The 17,586-nt window shown below is 32.3% G+C and overlaps 3 protein-coding genes across 4 annotated transcripts in view; 2 read left to right on the forward strand and 1 right to left on the reverse strand.

Moving 5' to 3' along the window:
- The window catches only part of raw (NDT-like domain-containing protein raw), a 39,385-nt gene extending 27,886 nt beyond the window's left edge, over positions 1-11,499 (reverse strand). The window contains exons 1-2 of one of the 2 annotated variants that reach the window (XM_088038551.1): positions 11,238-11,499; positions 10,204-10,311 (exon numbers count right to left, since the gene is read on the reverse strand). In XM_088038551.1, the coding sequence (XP_087894677.1) occupies positions 10,204-10,241 (38 nt within the window). In that variant the 5' untranslated portion in view covers positions 10,242-10,311; positions 11,238-11,499. Of the gene's footprint in view, positions 1-4,754; positions 4,878-10,203; positions 10,312-11,237 lie in introns of those variants that run through there. The other variant, XM_088038550.1, reaches the window with a different exon arrangement.
- On the forward strand, positions 8,037-9,287 carry LOC148172755 (uncharacterized). Its single transcript, XM_088039063.1, has one exon. The coding sequence runs from the start codon at positions 8,083-8,085 to the stop codon at positions 9,115-9,117; it is 1,035 nt and encodes a 344-aa protein (XP_087895189.1). The 5' UTR covers positions 8,037-8,082; the 3' UTR covers positions 9,118-9,287.
- A 1,348-nt stretch (positions 11,500-12,847) lies between the features above and the next one.
- LOC148172756 (homeobox protein CHOX-7-like) lies at positions 12,848-17,586 on the forward strand. Its single transcript, XM_088038553.1, has 3 exons — positions 12,848-13,046; positions 16,892-17,159; positions 17,209-17,586. The coding sequence occupies exons 1-3, from the start codon at positions 12,983-12,985 to the stop codon at positions 17,432-17,434; spliced, it is 558 nt and encodes a 185-aa protein (XP_087894679.1). The 5' UTR covers positions 12,848-12,982; the 3' UTR covers positions 17,435-17,586.

Here is a 17,586-nt window from a genome sequence, read left to right on the forward strand (position 1 = left end):
CGAAAGGTGTTAAGTTATGGCAATTTATTCACGTTTTTTGACTTTTGACACGAAGATTCGATGATATATACAACAACAATAGACGACGATAAATCAGGATCAGAAAGAAAATGATTTCGAAGAAATGTTTACGTAAAGTATTTGCATTATTGAACGATGACCACAGATTTGCATTTTGCTTCTAAATATATCAATGACTGGATCGAAGGATCGAAAGTTTTGTTCTTATCTACTAAATGGTAGGTATGTGAGTCAAGGCTAGGGATTTCGAGCAACCAGTTTTTTCACAAATGAAAACGCCAATTTAGGACCTCAAAGATTCGCATTAAAATTTTCCGTTCAAAAGCGTTTACCTATCGGAGCCGGAAAATTAAAACGCCATTTTATTATGGCTTATGCATATGCAGAAGTAATAAAATTATATCGATCTGACACTGAATTTATTACTTACTTAAAAAATTCGGATGTTGGTTGTAAACAGAAGCCACCTGAGGACTTCCTTTAAATTTCCACCAACGCAAAAAGATTTACGTTGTTCATATTTGTACAGTCCTTATGTTTTACCTCAATTTACGACCAGTCATATTTTTCGCGGCGCCAACATCTCAGAGACAAAACTCCATAAACTGGTAAGCGTACAAAAAGTACAATATTAAAATAAAAATCGAAATTGTAATTTTTAGTGTTTATCGGTTTCGTGTCAAAAACGAGATAACTGCAAAGTTCAGATTGCTTTAAATGGAAGTAGGAATAATTAATTGTTAGTAATCCGTTCGAACGGCCTTCGCCTTATACCTACTATTATTTCCGACAAGTTATAATATAATGCATGGATTGAATTTATCGCCGTAATGAAAATATAGTGCCAGTCACCTCTAAAGTAAGGTTTGGAACTAATATGGTAATGGAAGGTTGGATGAGACAGTCGAAAAGTAATGTCATGAAATAGACCTTGTAAAGGCTACGAATTATCTCGCACTTTGCATCTGTTTACAAATGACCCTAAATTTCTTTCATTAAAATGCCCTTTCCTTGATCTTCGGACAAAAACAATGAATGAATCATACCTTATTTTGTCACAATGTTTGCATACAAGGGAAAATTAACATTTTTAAAACGACAAATGATATTTATTGATAATAATTGGTTTATGTACTCAGGCGTAGATTAATTGCTGTAGTTAAGTAACGTTAGACCAAGTAAAGATTTATGAGAAAGCTTGGTAATCACTATTGTCATACCTGTTATAATAATCATTAATAAGTACAATTATTCATTGTTAATGAGTTCCAGGTTTAATTATGCGTGTATCACCATTTTATATTTAGATTTTGTGGTGGAATTCGAAGAGTTTGATAAAGAAGAGATTGAAAGTAAAAACCTTAAAAGGTCTTTAGTTCTGTATTTGTAAAATTTAACAAATTTGATGTTGTATACAAAAAGCTTAAATATGACGCACTTAGATATCTACTATTTCTACAACATGTTAAAGATAAGTACAAAAAAAATAGAATGCAATTTTAATTGCGAAGTTATAAGTATAAACAAATAGATTTATCTACAAATGTAATGCACTTTCAAATTTATCCAATCTTTATAATTTACGGAAATTGCCAATATAAAGGCCAGTTTCTTGGGTAGTGCTGCAATTGCAAGAAAAGACCTTTTATAGGCACTAAATGTTCCAAAAGCTCCTTAAATGGAACTATTCGGAAATGAAAGTTAACGGTAGCTACGATTATAATTTATGGAAAATAAAAGTCGAATTCTAAAATAATCCGTTTTCATTGATTCAAGACTTTACCTTCAATAAATTGTCACAACAACCTGTCTTGGGTATGGTTTGCAACATTGCCTAAACTCTGGACTTTGACAAATAGACTTGCACAAATGTTCAGAAAATGTTGTTCGTCATTTTAAGAAATCTTCAAAGTCGTGCCTTTTATCCACATTTTGTTATATTCCTGGCCACGACAATTTGTTGGATTCAAAGAAAATCGTCATCTGGCGAGCAGACAACTATTAGCGAAGCACAACCATTAAGAATCAATATAATGAATGAATATTCAACAGAATCAAATCGTATTTACTTAACACAGTTCTTTCTTCTTTGTATTAATTTTTTGTTAAAACATATGTTGCCAGTAAATGCGCCAGAAACATCTGGTTTGCCGGAAATTGGAATGGAAATAATGTTTTGCGAGAAACTCAAACCTCATTTTTCCTGCAAAGAATTTTTGTAGGCGCCACATTTAAAATGCGGCTCTGTGATTGGTCGTTCAGTCATCTATTAATCAAAATTGACTACAGGTCTGTAGCCTATCCTTTCAATTCCTGCTGATTTCTAAAATTGCTCTTTTGTAAATCGGTAAATTCTCTGCAGGAAAAACGATGTACAAACAGTTGGAAAGCTTGTAATTTCAAAAATACCTGTGACAACGCAGTTATTTCATTCATTTACCTGAAAAAACGATGTATAATCACTCAACTTCATTGGCATGAGAAGATAATTATGGGGTGTACCACGAACAATCCCACTGAGTCATCCACGTGTCTCTTAGTCATAATTCTTTGTTTTCTGGAAACAACAATTACCTGTTTACATTACCGGGGTGCGTTTAATAAATTCAAGCTGACTTTTAATAGATGATTATCAAATTCAGCAAATTACTAAGAAGAGACGGATGTGGTTTAATTCTCCAATAACGTACATTGAAACATTTAACTTCGTATTACCAAGTGAAAACTCCGAAAATAATATGCAGCTCCTCGAACATTGATTGAATCGACAATAGACGAAATTTACAATTCTATTAGCGAAGCTGACACCACTGATAAAATTAGTTTGGAGTTGCCACGTTGAAAATTGCCCAATTACTGGTAATGACAAATCAACACGTGGGCGCTTAGGTGGCTGACCCAACAATAATTACTTCTAATTCATTCACGACTCGTACTATCGATTTTTGCTAAAATGTTAAAATTGCAGGACTTCTATGTAATATCTATTTTTAGTAACGGTCTTTACGGTGAAAAGGTAGACTGTTGGGCTACTACAAATCTGCGTGGGTGCCAAGCATGCCGGTTGTGAAAGTCAATGGACTTTTCTATGGGTGTTACCAATTATCAAACTGTATCACCACAGGTAGTAAAACAAATAACTTTCAAAATTGATACTAATTGATTTTCTGATAACTCTTCAAGTTTGGAAGTTCGTACCACCTACTAGGAGATACTAGTATCCTTGTATGGGTGCCAATGTCATGGCTGCGTCATTTTCTCTCTTAAAAAAAATATTTGCATATCACGTTATTAATTGATTAATGCTTCAAAATTAGTAAATGTTAAGTCGCTGTCAAATGAATAAAAGTGCTAATAATTAACTGGATTTTTCTAAGCAGAGGTGGAAGAAGATAGAGACGTGATTAACGACGACGTTTTGTGGAAAATGCAAGTCATTTCAAGAAACATTTATTTAAAGAGGATATGATGTGACTACAGCATGAGAATAGATACAAAACCAAAAATATAACTCTAAATTATTCGCTTGCAGAAAGTGAGAACAAGACAGAAGCACCGAAAGACACAATCGAAAAAAAAAGCAAAAGACATCAGAACCAATTCCAATTGATAATATTTTCCAAGTATTGATAAAATTGTAAAACCAACTTACACTTTAGCAAAAACGCAACCTTGTTTAAACAATTCGGCAATCATTACTTCATACTTTGCATAAAAATGCTCGTTTCTTTGATTTATTAAACACATAAATCCATTACTCAGCTCTACAAATAAAAGTTTCCTGTAACCAAATATGACGAAAGCTCAGTACAAGTTACTATAAATCCTAAGGTAATAGTAATGGTCATTGAACTCCATCTCAAGAAGAAACAAAAGCGTCCACAGGTGTTGCGTGGATGACAAAGAAAAAGTGTGTACACTTTTGGGAAAAAAGCCCAAATAAGTTTACTTAACTGTCACCAGTGTCATCTTTTTGTTTGTGCTCTGATGACAGTCATTGGGTAACGTTTATGGCAAGCATGATAATAAATCTCTGAGAAGATTTGATGATGAGCAAAAAAGGACTTGATTGAAATTTTTGACGAAAAGAGTCATTTTATGAATAGAAACGTGGTGACATCACACGATTCTTAATTAATTAGAATCGGTTTATCTCTACTCTCATAAAATTTTCCTGCATATCAATTTCTTCACATTCATGGTCACTTGAGTGCTGCTTTTAAGAGATTTGCCAAACGAATCTAAAGAAGATATCTTTTATATTAAGTAGTAAGAGCTTATATTAAAAACAAGTTTTTGTTTTGTTCAAATTAATTGTGTGTTAACATCAAAATAAATGTGAGATACCGCAAAAAAGATGTAACTTAAGCTAATGTCTCTGTAATGGCATATCTGCATAATTTTGCATTCTAAAAAGAATTTCTAATGACGATTACACAGCAGTAACGCACAGTTAAGCTGTTAATATCATTTACAGTCAATGGAAGTGGTTAATTTTATAACGTCCTCATGATGAAGTTATTTTAATGGGTTGATGTACGACACCGTGTGTGACAGCCTGTCTTTTAAAATTTCAATTTTTTGAAAGCCACCTTTTGGTCAATCTTTATCAGGTCTAAAAATAATTGTGACGAGAGTCGAGTTACAAAGAGAAACCGCAAAAATTAATCGCCTGTCTTAAAACCTCCCAAGGGAATTTGCATAACAGTAATTACGAAAAATTGCAACAATACCTTGTGGAATCATCTTCGTTTGACGCTGCTAGCTCTCCGCTCATCTGAAAATGCACAGGAAAACTCACTGTTTGTTTTCACTCCTACGTCGAATCGCGAGGTCACTTTATAGACACCAGGACAATGTATTGGTTCGAAACGTGAACTGAAACTAATCCTTGCAGCGACAGGTGAAGTCCGCCAGGGCCGCACGCCATGAATAATCCACAGAATTCTACTGAATAAAATAATTATCTTATAATTGCAAGATGGGTTAGATCTGTTAGTTCTAAGAACTATAATGAACAATTACGTCGCATTTTCGTCTCAGAATCACCAGCGTCCTTCTCGATAGTGATGGAATTCCAGCTGATCTATAACACCTCCAGGCGATCATTTCGTGCTACAACGTTAGCATTTATCAGAAAATGATTCAACCAGACTCCAATTTCTAAATTTCACAATTTCGACGATGAATCATCTGAAGGTTTTTTTACTACCTTCTATGGCTAAAATTATCGAAAATTGGGAAATTCTGCTAAGATTGTACTCATCAGCTAATGATGTGTTTCCTCTTTTTTGTGAGCAACGATGATATTTTTAGAGAGTGATTAGTCTAGCATATCCCAATTAAGTTCATTAACATTTGTTTGGAATGACAGTAAAAACTCAGGTTCTCAGCACGAAAAAATCTGGATGCTTGGCAGATGGATTCAACACTGAAAATACGCGAGACATGTTCCATTTTTCAAGTTGTAAAAATGTTTATCTGAATTGTTACGTAACTTTTATTTTGTATGACCGCAAAAATAAATAGCGAATAATGTCAGCAAAAAATACGAAGTGTGGACCATCAAAGATTAATTTAGTAAAATATTACTACCGACATCTATGAATAGCAAAATATGTATTTTTAGGCTATGTATTGAAATTCAGTATTCATCTAATAAAAAATTATGCTACGTTGTAGTGCCAATTCTCTTTTTAATGTGACATTATTATGACAGTTTGTGGCTAGAATCCAATAAAATTTTGATCAAATGAATAATTCATTTTTTATTAAAACAATAAATATTTTAAAATTTGATACTTATTTTTTGCATAGAACTCCTAAAGTGATTCTTCTTAATGAAATACGTTATAATAAAGACTTAAATCTTTTGCAATCTTAAACACGTTATTATCTCTTATCATTTAGAAGTTATAATAATTATGACAAAAAATATGGAGCAATTTTTAGAAAAAATATACTTTTAAGATTTTATAAAAAATTGAATTTGTTAAAAAATTGTTGATCGAGATTTTTATTTGTATTTAAATACATTTGAGGACGTTTGATATTAATCTAAAATATTTTTTCTACTTTGCGTTAACAATACTTTCATTGTGAAACGCAAACGCGTTTCACAATAAAAACAATTGTTTTTATTATAGCACGCAAAACAGTAATTTTTTTGGTTATGTTGGCTATGTTATTATGCCGACACTTAAACGTTGAATCAAAACCTCAATGATGATCATCATCATGATCACGAAAATATGAATTTAGGAATAATGAACCAGAAGAAAAACAAACGTTGTAATACCTAATTTTGCAAAATTAAACAGAAAACGTCAGTAATTATTTGAATTGAAATTTTGTTAGACAAATGTCATCACCTCTTTTGTCACCAACCCAACTTGTCAAAAATCCCTAATCGAAAATAATTTCTTTCAAATGCAATTTTTAAATTTATTTACAATGCAAAGTAGAAAAAATAGTATATTACACTCATTTCATAAGACGACTTGTAGCACTCATTCTATTTGACCACTCCTCGCTGCGCTCGTCGTGGTCAAAACTCATTCGTGCTACAATACTCGCCTTATGAAATACGTGTAATAATGTACTAATATTTGCTTCTGACAAACTTTTCATAAAATTGCTGATATTTTCATCCGTTACTGCCACCAGATTGTACAGAAAAAACTTCAAAAGAAGACAGAAAAACTACATTTTTAGTTGCAGCCACGTCGCCATATTGTGCTAAATTTTCTACAGATTCGCGAGTATTTGAGTTTAAGAGTTTCCCAAATGTTTCTGAACAATTCCTTTTAAAGATTTCCACCCTTTTTAGGTCCATAAGCAAACTAAGAACACCTCATCATCAAAAGGTTTATAAAATGTATTATTCTGGCCTGTGTTAGCATTAAAGTCATTTTAAAACTATGTATGTGCGTAGGAATTGCGATTTTGTAATCAATGGCATTAATTTTTTAATAAATTTGACAAAAAAAAATGTTTTTTTTGAGACATGAAATTACATTTTTTAAAATATCATGCAAAATACTAATCCTACCGATCAGTTTCATAGGTCGTTGGAAAACTTATTTATTTGGTTTTCCAAGACACTTTCCAGCAATTCCTTACTTTGCAAGTTTTCAACAAAAACTGAAGAAACTAAATTTTTGTACAACAGAACCTATGAAAATAATTTTCAAGATCATCTCTAAATCGGACCTGATGAAACAAAACAGACTAGTGTTATAAAATGAGAACTTTAGATTTCTTATTTGAGTTAAAAATTTCTGGAGCAGAAATACACCGTTTAGTTAATTAACCCGAAGCATACAGCTCTGCAGAAATGTTAATATCCTTGTCCTTTAACACCTGACTTGGCTAATTTAAACAGCAGTTGACCTAGAAGAGTGATTGATTGTGCATCAAAAACTGTTTCTGTGCACTTAATTTTAATCACGATGCGGTTTTTGGAAGGTCCAACAGATGTTTATTTCAACTCACATTTACAATGAAGAACAGAGTCAGTTAGATATAGAAAATTGGCAATGATAATAATCAGTATTTGAAAATCCAAAACAGTTCTCAGATTTACAAATTCCAAATTAATGCGCTGAAATATTTATGGTTGGATTATAGGATAATTTAAATCTTTTATTTTGAGGTTTTCAGGTCTTCAGTTGCTCAATTTTTAAATGATTAGATAGCAAACTAGATTGAAAAAAACACACAAAAAAGTACCCATTATAGGTAACAGTGCAAAATGGCTTTACGTGTGTGGGTAAAAGAAGAAGAAAAGAATTAGAAATGAAGACATTTCAAGCTAATAAAATTTAGAAAGAACGTCGGCATAAGAAAAAATGACTAAAATCTAATCACTTTGCTATCATTTCCTAGACTTTAAATCTAAATATAACCAAACGTCCTTTTAAGTAACATCTAAAATTAACTCCCGATACTATATCACCTCGAGGTTATCAAAGCCGTTGAACTTCGACACATCTCAAAGAATTCTGTTTATTAACAAATTATGCTTAAACTTAACCGCACGTATTGACGGTGTGCCTCACCATGTACCTAAAAGTATTAATTTCCTTAACATTCTCAGTGGCAGTGTTTTGTGAAGAGTTCCAAAATCAATCGACTTTGAACATCACAGTGTTTCGAGACATCGACAGCGATAGTGAAAATGTTACGATTGAAGCACCGGTGCAGTACAAAAAAGACATTTTTCACATGCTAATCCAGAATCAGAATTTGCAGAATTTAAGTGAGAACTTCTTTGTGATTCAGAATGAACTATCCGTTTTGCAAATTGTTAATAGTAGTGTGGGGGAGATCCAACCAGGAGCGTTCAATATAACACCTACTTTAGCTCTGATCAGGATAACGCAAAATCAAATTTTCGAAATTCCGAAGAATGTTTTCAACGATGTTAAAGTGAAGGAAATCGACTTGTCGCAGAACGCAATTAACAATATTGACAGCGAAGCGTTCGACAACAACACGCACTTGGAAATCGTCAAGCTAAACAACAATAATATTAAAGAAATCGACCCGGAATGGTTTCTCAACAGTCCCAAGGTGTATAAACTGAGCGCGGTTTTAAACGACATCACTTCCATTCCAGCTGAAGCTTTCAAAAACATGGATCAGAACAGACCTCTAAAGCTGAGATTTTCTTCCAATCGAATCACAGAAATTCATCCTGATGCTTTCAACGCCCACCATATTATTCACACTTTGAGGATGAACGGAAATAAATTGAGTACTCTCCCTGACAACATCTTCGTCAACAAGACTATTAAAATCCTACAAGTGAATACGAACAAACTCCAATGTTTCCCGGATGTTCTGTTTCAGGCTGGGATAAACACTTTGGCTTTCACTGATAATATTTCCTTCGAATGTGGTTGTTTGCTTAAAGTTCGAAAATTTGCAGAAAACAACAAACTGGAGGTTTTGTATCCGTCCATCATTTGTGAGGATCGAGCAAGAGAAGTGAATATTGTTTTTAGTTATAATAAGACGTACGAAATCCCATTGTTACCTTCAAATGCCGATGTGGACGTGTATGTCAAACCGGAACAGCATAGTAATAAATAAAGTGCGCAATATTTACACGTTTTGTAGGTACCGAGAGTTTGTTTTGAGCGGTAGATGGTAGTATTTATACATATTTGGTTGTTTTAGTCTATATGCTTAAGTTTCTGGACCGTTTAGTTAGTTTGAGATAGTTCTTACAGTACTTTTTTAATAAATGAAAGAATCCTTTACATCCTCTTTCAATATTTTTTCCTTATAAAACCGTAGAAACTGAAATTTCATGTCGGCAATTCAGGGTCACTTAAAAAAAACGACGTAGTCGTGAGTTAATATTTATTCCTTTTTGAGAGTCACATTAGAGTGAAATTAAAATTCAATTGTGTGCCACTTCACACACGAATATTTTTGAGCGCTGATGTCAGGGATGTCTCATGAGTGTCATGAGTCTTTGAGCGGTCAATACTCCATTACAAACAAGGTATAGGTTAAAAAAACTCGCAATGATAAAATTGGCGTCACGCAAGAACCCATTTCACTCTTATTAGAGTCTGATCTATGTGGAAATTTTGTACAATTTATAGTGGAGAAAATCCTTTACATCATCTCTTATTTTATGCCTTGTCGGAAAAGTTGCCTTTCATGTGACGTAAAAAACCGCAAGTATCTACCGTCCGTTGTTAAATACCCACACATTTGACCACATTAAACCACGATGTTGTCTAACAGGAACAATACAAAGTTGATATACACCATTAATAAAAGTCATTTCTATTTCAAAACGTGATCTAAATTGAGCGTAACAATAATTGTCATTTACGATTCAGTCAGTGTGGAATATAATTGCGATTATAGGTAATTACTGATTCTGTGAACGGCGAAAGGAAGTCATCCGCAAAAATTGAACACGTCAAGGATTCGAATAGAATGGAGAAGCAAAAAAAAAGAATGAAAACGTTTACAATCAGAAGAAACCGAATCCACAGACCTTTTCCCACATCACTTGAGGAGTCAATTCATACGACGACCTTTCAATCTAATCAAACAATTAAGTGACAGTTTTATTTAATAGAGCGCAGAATAGTTCATAGATGAGCGTCATCTGATCGTAAATCAGACAGTTATGTTGAATTGATAGAAATTGCTTACCTTGTAAGTGGGCCACAAGTAATTGGCAGCCCTGTCATGAGGGCGTATGACTGCCTTTTTACGTTGTTAAGAGGTTTAGGGGGGTGCCTGGTTTGGCCTTCATCGTTTCTAAAAAATAACGTAATGAAAAAAAACGATCTCCTTGGTCTTTCAAAAAACGTTCTATTTCGTCGGTACAAAGCTCCGACCACTTGAATTGATGTTAATTGGGTTAAAATGTCGACGCAAACCTTTTGAAAGACCTCAATTGTAACACAGTGATAATAAATATACTTGAACAAATTTGATAACGACCAACATTGTGTATTTAAATGTCGATACACAGTGTGTAATTTTTATTTTCGTAGCGACTGACACAGAGATAAAAGAAAGGTTTGACGTCAAAATGAGAGATACAAATGAATAATTTTTAATTCCCCTTCATTAAAAAACGTAAGAAATAAAAATATCTGAATGTATTCAAAAACAATTAGCTTTGCGGTTAAGTAAAGCTAATCGAATCAATTTTAATAAAAAAAATCCAATAGTGCGTCACTCTTATTAATAAAACAGGATAAAAATGATAAATATTGATCTGCATATAAAACGCGTGAAAAAAAAGATGATAAAGAAATATAAAAAGACAAATGTAGAAAGTGAATTCCACATAAATTTTTGCAACATTTCAGAAATATAACGGTGTAAAAATTGTCACAAATCGCCTACATAATTCGTCCAACGCTAATAGAAAGTGTGCTCGTTACATTCTTAATATGGACCTGCGAATTTTAATAATCTACCTACAATATAACGTAATCGGTAGGCGCGAATTATAGTGGTAACAACGTGAAAATTCTCCACACTGAAATTTGAGATAAAAGACGGAGATTAAAACTAAAATTTTCCCGAATTAAATTATAACCAGTGATAGGAGTTCCTTGTATTAATTAAAAGTGTTTATAATTCGCGATGTTGTGTCTTTGAAGTTGATTAATTAATTGATGACATTAATATTAAAATTAAGATGTAATTAAGAGAAGTAAAATTTAACTTACCTGACAACATTGACTGCAACTAATATTTCAAAATTAATCACTTCATTCACAGGTATGAAAGGAGAAGTCTTACAAAAAACAATAATAAATATGAGTCATCTTTATAAATACACGGCTACTTATAAACTTCATTACTGAGTTTTTAGTAGTCACGCTGAATTTCAAACCGAATTTTATTTCATGTAAGTTTTTTATGATTTTTTTTTTTTTGAATGCGGAATTGTTGCGATAACACTGGTGTTACATTATAGGTTTTACGTTATAAGTGTAACATCACAGGTTTTCTTTATATTTTAAGACTTGCGTCTGTCCGCGACATCTAGCGGGCTGTGTTTTATGCAGGAATGATGGAAGCTGTAAGCAGGTTTCATTTTCTGTATCTTTGACGCATGATGGAGAACTAGAACTAATTTCTAGTTTTTGGACTGGCTAAAATTTATAACTTCCTTGTGATATTGTTTTAGATGCGCTGTTCTTCTTGCATTCTTGATGTGTCTTCAGTTCTCTAGATTTTCTAATTCATTTCATCCCCAAAATTAAATTTACCTGCGGCACTCTGAATTCATTCGAATTTCAGAATCCTTTGGTGCGAATTTTAAATTCTTTAGATATTTATTGAAATTATATTAATTTAATTTTTTTATACTTTGTCTTCTCTAGGTGGTTTATTTTCGTTAACATTGTTAAATTCACTACAGTTTTAGAGATGTTTTCATCAACCTTTTTTAAAAAAAAACATCTCTCATTTTTCTTTTATACTTTAAATTTGATTTTTTAAGCCATAAAAGGTTTATTATATCTTTTAGGTCCCAAATTTGTTATATGTAAATATTTTCTATACACCTTAAATTCTTGAAGCTTTTATTACAACTTTATCCAATAATGTCTTCAGATTTTTTGAACTTTCCAAAATTTTTAGATTTGTGATATGTAGTTAATTTAATGTTTTTCGAATAATTTTTCAATTATTTTCAAAATATTTAGTTTTATTTTTGATTTTTATTTGTTTTAATATTTTCAGGTTTAGATTTATCTTTTTTGTTTAGTTAAGTTTTCTAAACACTGTTATTGCTATAAGTAAATAAATAAAAAAATTAGAGTTATAGAATTTGTTTTCGCCCACAAAGCAGTAATAATAGAACCAGCAGAAGAACAGAGAGCAGAACTAAAAAACCATAGCGCTCAAAATTTTGATTTGGATTTGAATCGATTAGCATGATTTTATACAGAGCCTTCCAAACTCACAAAACATCATTCTTTTTAACCAAAATATTATCCTCACAAAGTAAATTTCTCAAATGCTCAAAAAGCATACAAAAAAATCTTAAATAATTCGGTAATCTTAAATTCGAAATATTTTTATCATAAAACTAAACAGGACTTGGCACTGTTCTAAACATTCATTTTAAGATAAGTAAACAATAATAAATCGTTTATCTGCAAATTTTTTCTGAGTTAAAAAACATCGCAAAAAATGTCGTTTCAAACAGAGCGTTTCATCGACGCAGTTTTAATCTTAATTCAATCGGACGTCGCTCTGCATACACTCTCCGGAAAGGTGGAGCCTGCTAACCCGAAGGGTGGAGTTAAAACTTTCAGGGGGTGACTTTTATTAGGGATGCTGAGGTTGACACCGCTTACAATTTAACTTGTCATTTATCATCACATCGTTGTCACCATAAAAACAAATTGTTCCACCAAGAAGTTTATCGATCATGTGAAAGTGAGTAAAGTGAAAAGAAAAAATGCAAGAGCATAAATCGTTTTTAATTAGAGATCTTCTAGGAGATGTACTGAGTTCTAATGAAGGTAATTATTGCTACCGCATGTGTGTAAATAAATAGGAGTACCCAATTATTAAAAATGAATATTTGTTTACTATATTGTTGACCTTAAGTTTGCGGGATTTTTTTGAAGATGCCGGATTAGATTGAAAGGTGAAGGCAAAGGTTAATTCGGTATTATCTAATGGGCAAGGATGACATCAACCTGGGATGAAATTAATGTTTTATTTACAGTTTATATATGTATATAAATTAAATTAAATTATATATAAATTATGATTATTTTCATTTTTGGATCAAGTAGAAATTTCTTACAAAGCCATTTATTATTTTCTTTTTTGGACAAGTTTCCTGTATGATGAATCGGCCAATTAGATTTCCTACGGTTTACCTCTTAACTTATTGAATATTAATGTGTTCTGTGAATTTAATAAAAAAAACGAATTTGAAATTTTAACGAGAAAAATTGGTATACATCTAAACGTCCGTTTAAGAAAGGTCTTCACTTATGACAAGATAATATAGGATGGTTCACCTAAGACTTTCGAGCGTAATATCTTTGTTATTTGGAAACGTTTTAAATAAAAATTTAAAATAAAGATTATTGAATACCTATGTGAGACCTAATTCGAGGTTAATTAAACGACTTCACCGTTAAAAATGCAATGTTAGCCGCCTTTTTAGTGAGTTAAAAATTATTTGTGCGCCTCCGTCATTTTTCATAGTATTTGTGATACTCATTTGCTGGAAGAAAATCAAATGTATAGGCAGTCAAACCTGACATTTACTCCTCATTTATTTTGAATACCGCATTTCAAGGTCATAATTTGTGAAAATTGTGGAGCTCTACGGCAAATTTGAGAAGATTTATTCATTGAATTGAACCTAAACGAGTACTGGAACACCCAAAGACCTGTTCGTGATTGTTTTCAATACATAAATCCTCTTAAATTTTTCGTAAAGCTCCACAACTGTCACAAATTATGACCTTGAAATGCGGTATTCAAACTAAATGAGGAGTAGTATAGTGGCATCGCTGCATAAATGTCAATTGTGACAATTTGAGTGCTATTTTTGAGGCTAATGACCTTCAAAAATAATAAAGATAAACTATAAAAATTAAGTAAAGTTACAACAAAAGTTTACAGAAACACACTTGAATTTAAATTAATTTTCAATTGTTCGATTTGAATGCGGTGCTACCAACATATTTCCCTTCTGTTAAAATGTCCCTAAATGAACAAATGACGTTTCAAATTCATACTAAAAATCAAAGTAGATTACTATTAATTATGTCAGCATACAAAATTGTATGTTTCACATGTCTGGAAAATGCTTTGAAAATGCTCAGAAATTTCCTTTCCTTGCATTTCGAAAAGAATATTTTCCAGTCTAGTGAAACAAATAACTATGTTTTCATTAAACGATTTAGTAATCATATCTTTGAAGTAACATATTAAAGAATTGTTTTGTGCATCCCTGCTGACCCTGTTTTTTGAATTTCTACACAATACATTACAATAATTTCCACTAAAAATAACAAACCATAATAGAGCCAAAATAAGCTTATGCAGGTTGAAATTTTTGAAATGTCAAAAACAACAGATTGAACCATGTCAGGGATGTCTAAAACTGCCCTTGATTTCACCGCCGTAAATAATTTTGTAACTTTTTGAAAGGTTAGTTTTTGCTCTTTTTCTTGGAAACTGCACCTTCAAGACGGTTGATTTTCAGCAAACACATGTTATTGTTGCCGCTTTATAAGATTAATTTTAAATGATTTAAATTTAAATGAAAAGAAATAAAATTAACTTTTTTAAGAAAAGAGTATTGTCTGCAATGCCAAATCAATTTTTACTTCTTTAGTTAACTTGGTTTAACTTTTTTTTAATCCAATCAGAAGTAACAAAGACATAGAGCTCGAAAGCCTTGGGTAGGCCATTCTGTATATGTATAAAAACAATTTGACATTTCTACGTGCGCCAAAAATTGTCTCTTTTAAAGAGATTATATTGTATTGATTTGATGTGCCTTTTTGACCTGTGGTCTTAAATCCTTTTGAAAAAAACCTTGATTTGCATATCAAGCGTATAAATATTACATTTAATATGACTTTGACGTCAGTATTATGCATAATCGAATAATTTATTATTATTTGCTGAGGACATGGATCATAACATCAACGCTCATTGTGGTTTTTTAATTTTATGTGGTTGATGCAAAATGTAAATTATACATACCTACTGGTACAATAGGTTGATGAAATCATATAGCACCTACACGTAATCCAAATTAAATTAGGTTGTAAGTCCTCTCAAGTTTACCACGATGCAGATAACAATAAAATACTATTCAATCTTTATTGTAAAATAGCTTGAAAAATTAATACTGCATTGGTTGCATAAATGGTAGTAAATCTTACATAAGTACATCTTTTTACATTTTGTGTCGTTGTTTTGGACTTTTAGATTACACAAAGTAACATAAAGATACACATTTTATGTATCTATATCTACGTATAAGGTAGTCGACTCTCGACAACTCGAGTTCCAAAGGACCGGACACAGAGTTCAAATTACCGAGTAGTTTGAGCTTTTATATTTTCCAAAGAACTTAGGTTTGGGAAGAAAAATAAAATTCAAATATAATTAATTACATTCATTAAAACGATTCGTCGAATGGTTATGGCAAAATACAACAAAAATCTTATACTATTTCTTAGAAAAAATCAATTATAGAGCCGTGAGAAACTCTGTCTGAATTATCTAACGTCACATCATCAATTTCTTTGTTCTTGCCTTCAAGAAAACTTCGTTTTAACGAGTAGTAAATTCATAGGTTTTGTTCGAATTATTCAAGGACCGAGCATTTAGTTCAAATAATAATCGGAAAATATGAATTATTGAAATATTTATTTTAAAAGAATACTGCAGAAATAATATTAAGTTAAAACTATTCAACGGATTGTTTGATCGTCTTTATTTTTTACTTGGCAAATAATAAACAAAATTATCCAATCAGATATGTTTGTGTTATCCTTTTTATAAAATCGAAACACGTTTTAAAAATGGACTTTGCAAGTTTACAACTTAATGAATCGACGATTCTACTGCTTTAAACTGATTGATGATTAACAAGTGATAACTGGTGATGGGCTATTGTCTTTTTTTCCAAGTCATAAACAGAAGAAAATAAATTTTACATTTGAAGGTACGAATAAATGTTAAATTTGGCATTTATCGTTTTTATTACAAGTCTATTTAGTTCTACCACATTTTTTTAATGTCCTTTTCATCCAGTTTTTAATTGTCCTTTTTTAATATAAAATTCAAATAATTTGGTGAAAACAGACTGAGCGAACATTTTTTAACAAAAGACTCTTCTTATATCAACATCAGATTCAAAAAGGACATTTTTTATGGTAGGTCCCGAATGCCATAATTATGATTAAAAACACTTACCCACCCCTGCGTTGATTTTCGTAAACACAATCTTAAGACTCCGAATGGATTGTAATTTATAATTTTTTTTATTTTTCAACTTTTTCGCTCCTTGCAGCTAATTCCCCCACAATGCTTTTTTAATTCTAATTTAATTGCTTTCATGCAGCAGAATGAATGTTTGAGAGTCGATTCCAAGTGGAAACGCGACCCCTGGCATTAATTAAGGTCCGCTCCTCTACAGCCTCATTTTACGCAAACCCACGAAGAGATTCTCCAATTAGACCCCTGTTGTCTTATATGCGTTTTGAGCTGTTTATCTCCCTTTTTAATGAATAAACTGCTTTGTGCTCTGTTGCGCTTGAGGCTGTTAGAAGAACAAGCACCGGACAGATTTCCCTCTTGAAAAAAATTATCGTCTCGTTTTCAGCATCCGAAGACATCGAAAGTTCGGAAGGTTTGGAGTGCGATGATCGGGGGACTTACCCCTCACCAGTGGGCGGGACTGAAAGTTCCTCGGAGGCGGCTAAAGGACGCAAACCACGCCGAAGACGAACGGCATTTACCCATGCGCAGTTGGCGTATTTAGAAAGAAAATTCCGGTGTCAGAAATATTTGTCTGTAGCGGATAGGAGTGATGTTGCTGATGCTCTTAATTTATCCGAAACGCAAGTTAAGACGTGGTATCAGAACAGGAGGTAGGAAACAACAGAGGAAGAACTTGAGCTTCTAACACGTTTTTTTCAGGACTAAATGGAAGAGACAGAATCAGTTGCGTTTGGAACAGTTGCGACATCAAGCTTCTGTTGAAAAAGAGTTGTTAGGCGCAGGAAATTCTGCTTCTGATTCTACTCCTTGCTGCCAACCTGCTGTTTTACCGCGGTATGGGGCACAATCTCCGTGCAGTTTTTTGACAACAGCAGCTGCAGCTATTTTTCATAACGTTACTTACGTGCATGGTTGCCAACTGTAATATTTTTCTATTGTTAACTTCAGTGTATTCTACTTTGTCGTTTTATTATTATGTAGATACAATCACTGTTTATGTAAATGAAGTTTATTCTGTTAGTTATATACATATTTATAAAGTGTAAATAGTTGTGGCAAATAGACAATGTAAAAATA

The sequence above is a fragment of the Gnatocerus cornutus genome, chromosome 6 (assembly GCF_029298725.1).
Source record: "Gnatocerus cornutus isolate USDA-ARS CGAHR chromosome 6, icGnaCorn1.1, whole genome shotgun sequence".
Classification (NCBI taxonomy): Eukaryota; Metazoa; Arthropoda; class Insecta; order Coleoptera; family Tenebrionidae; genus Gnatocerus; species Gnatocerus cornutus.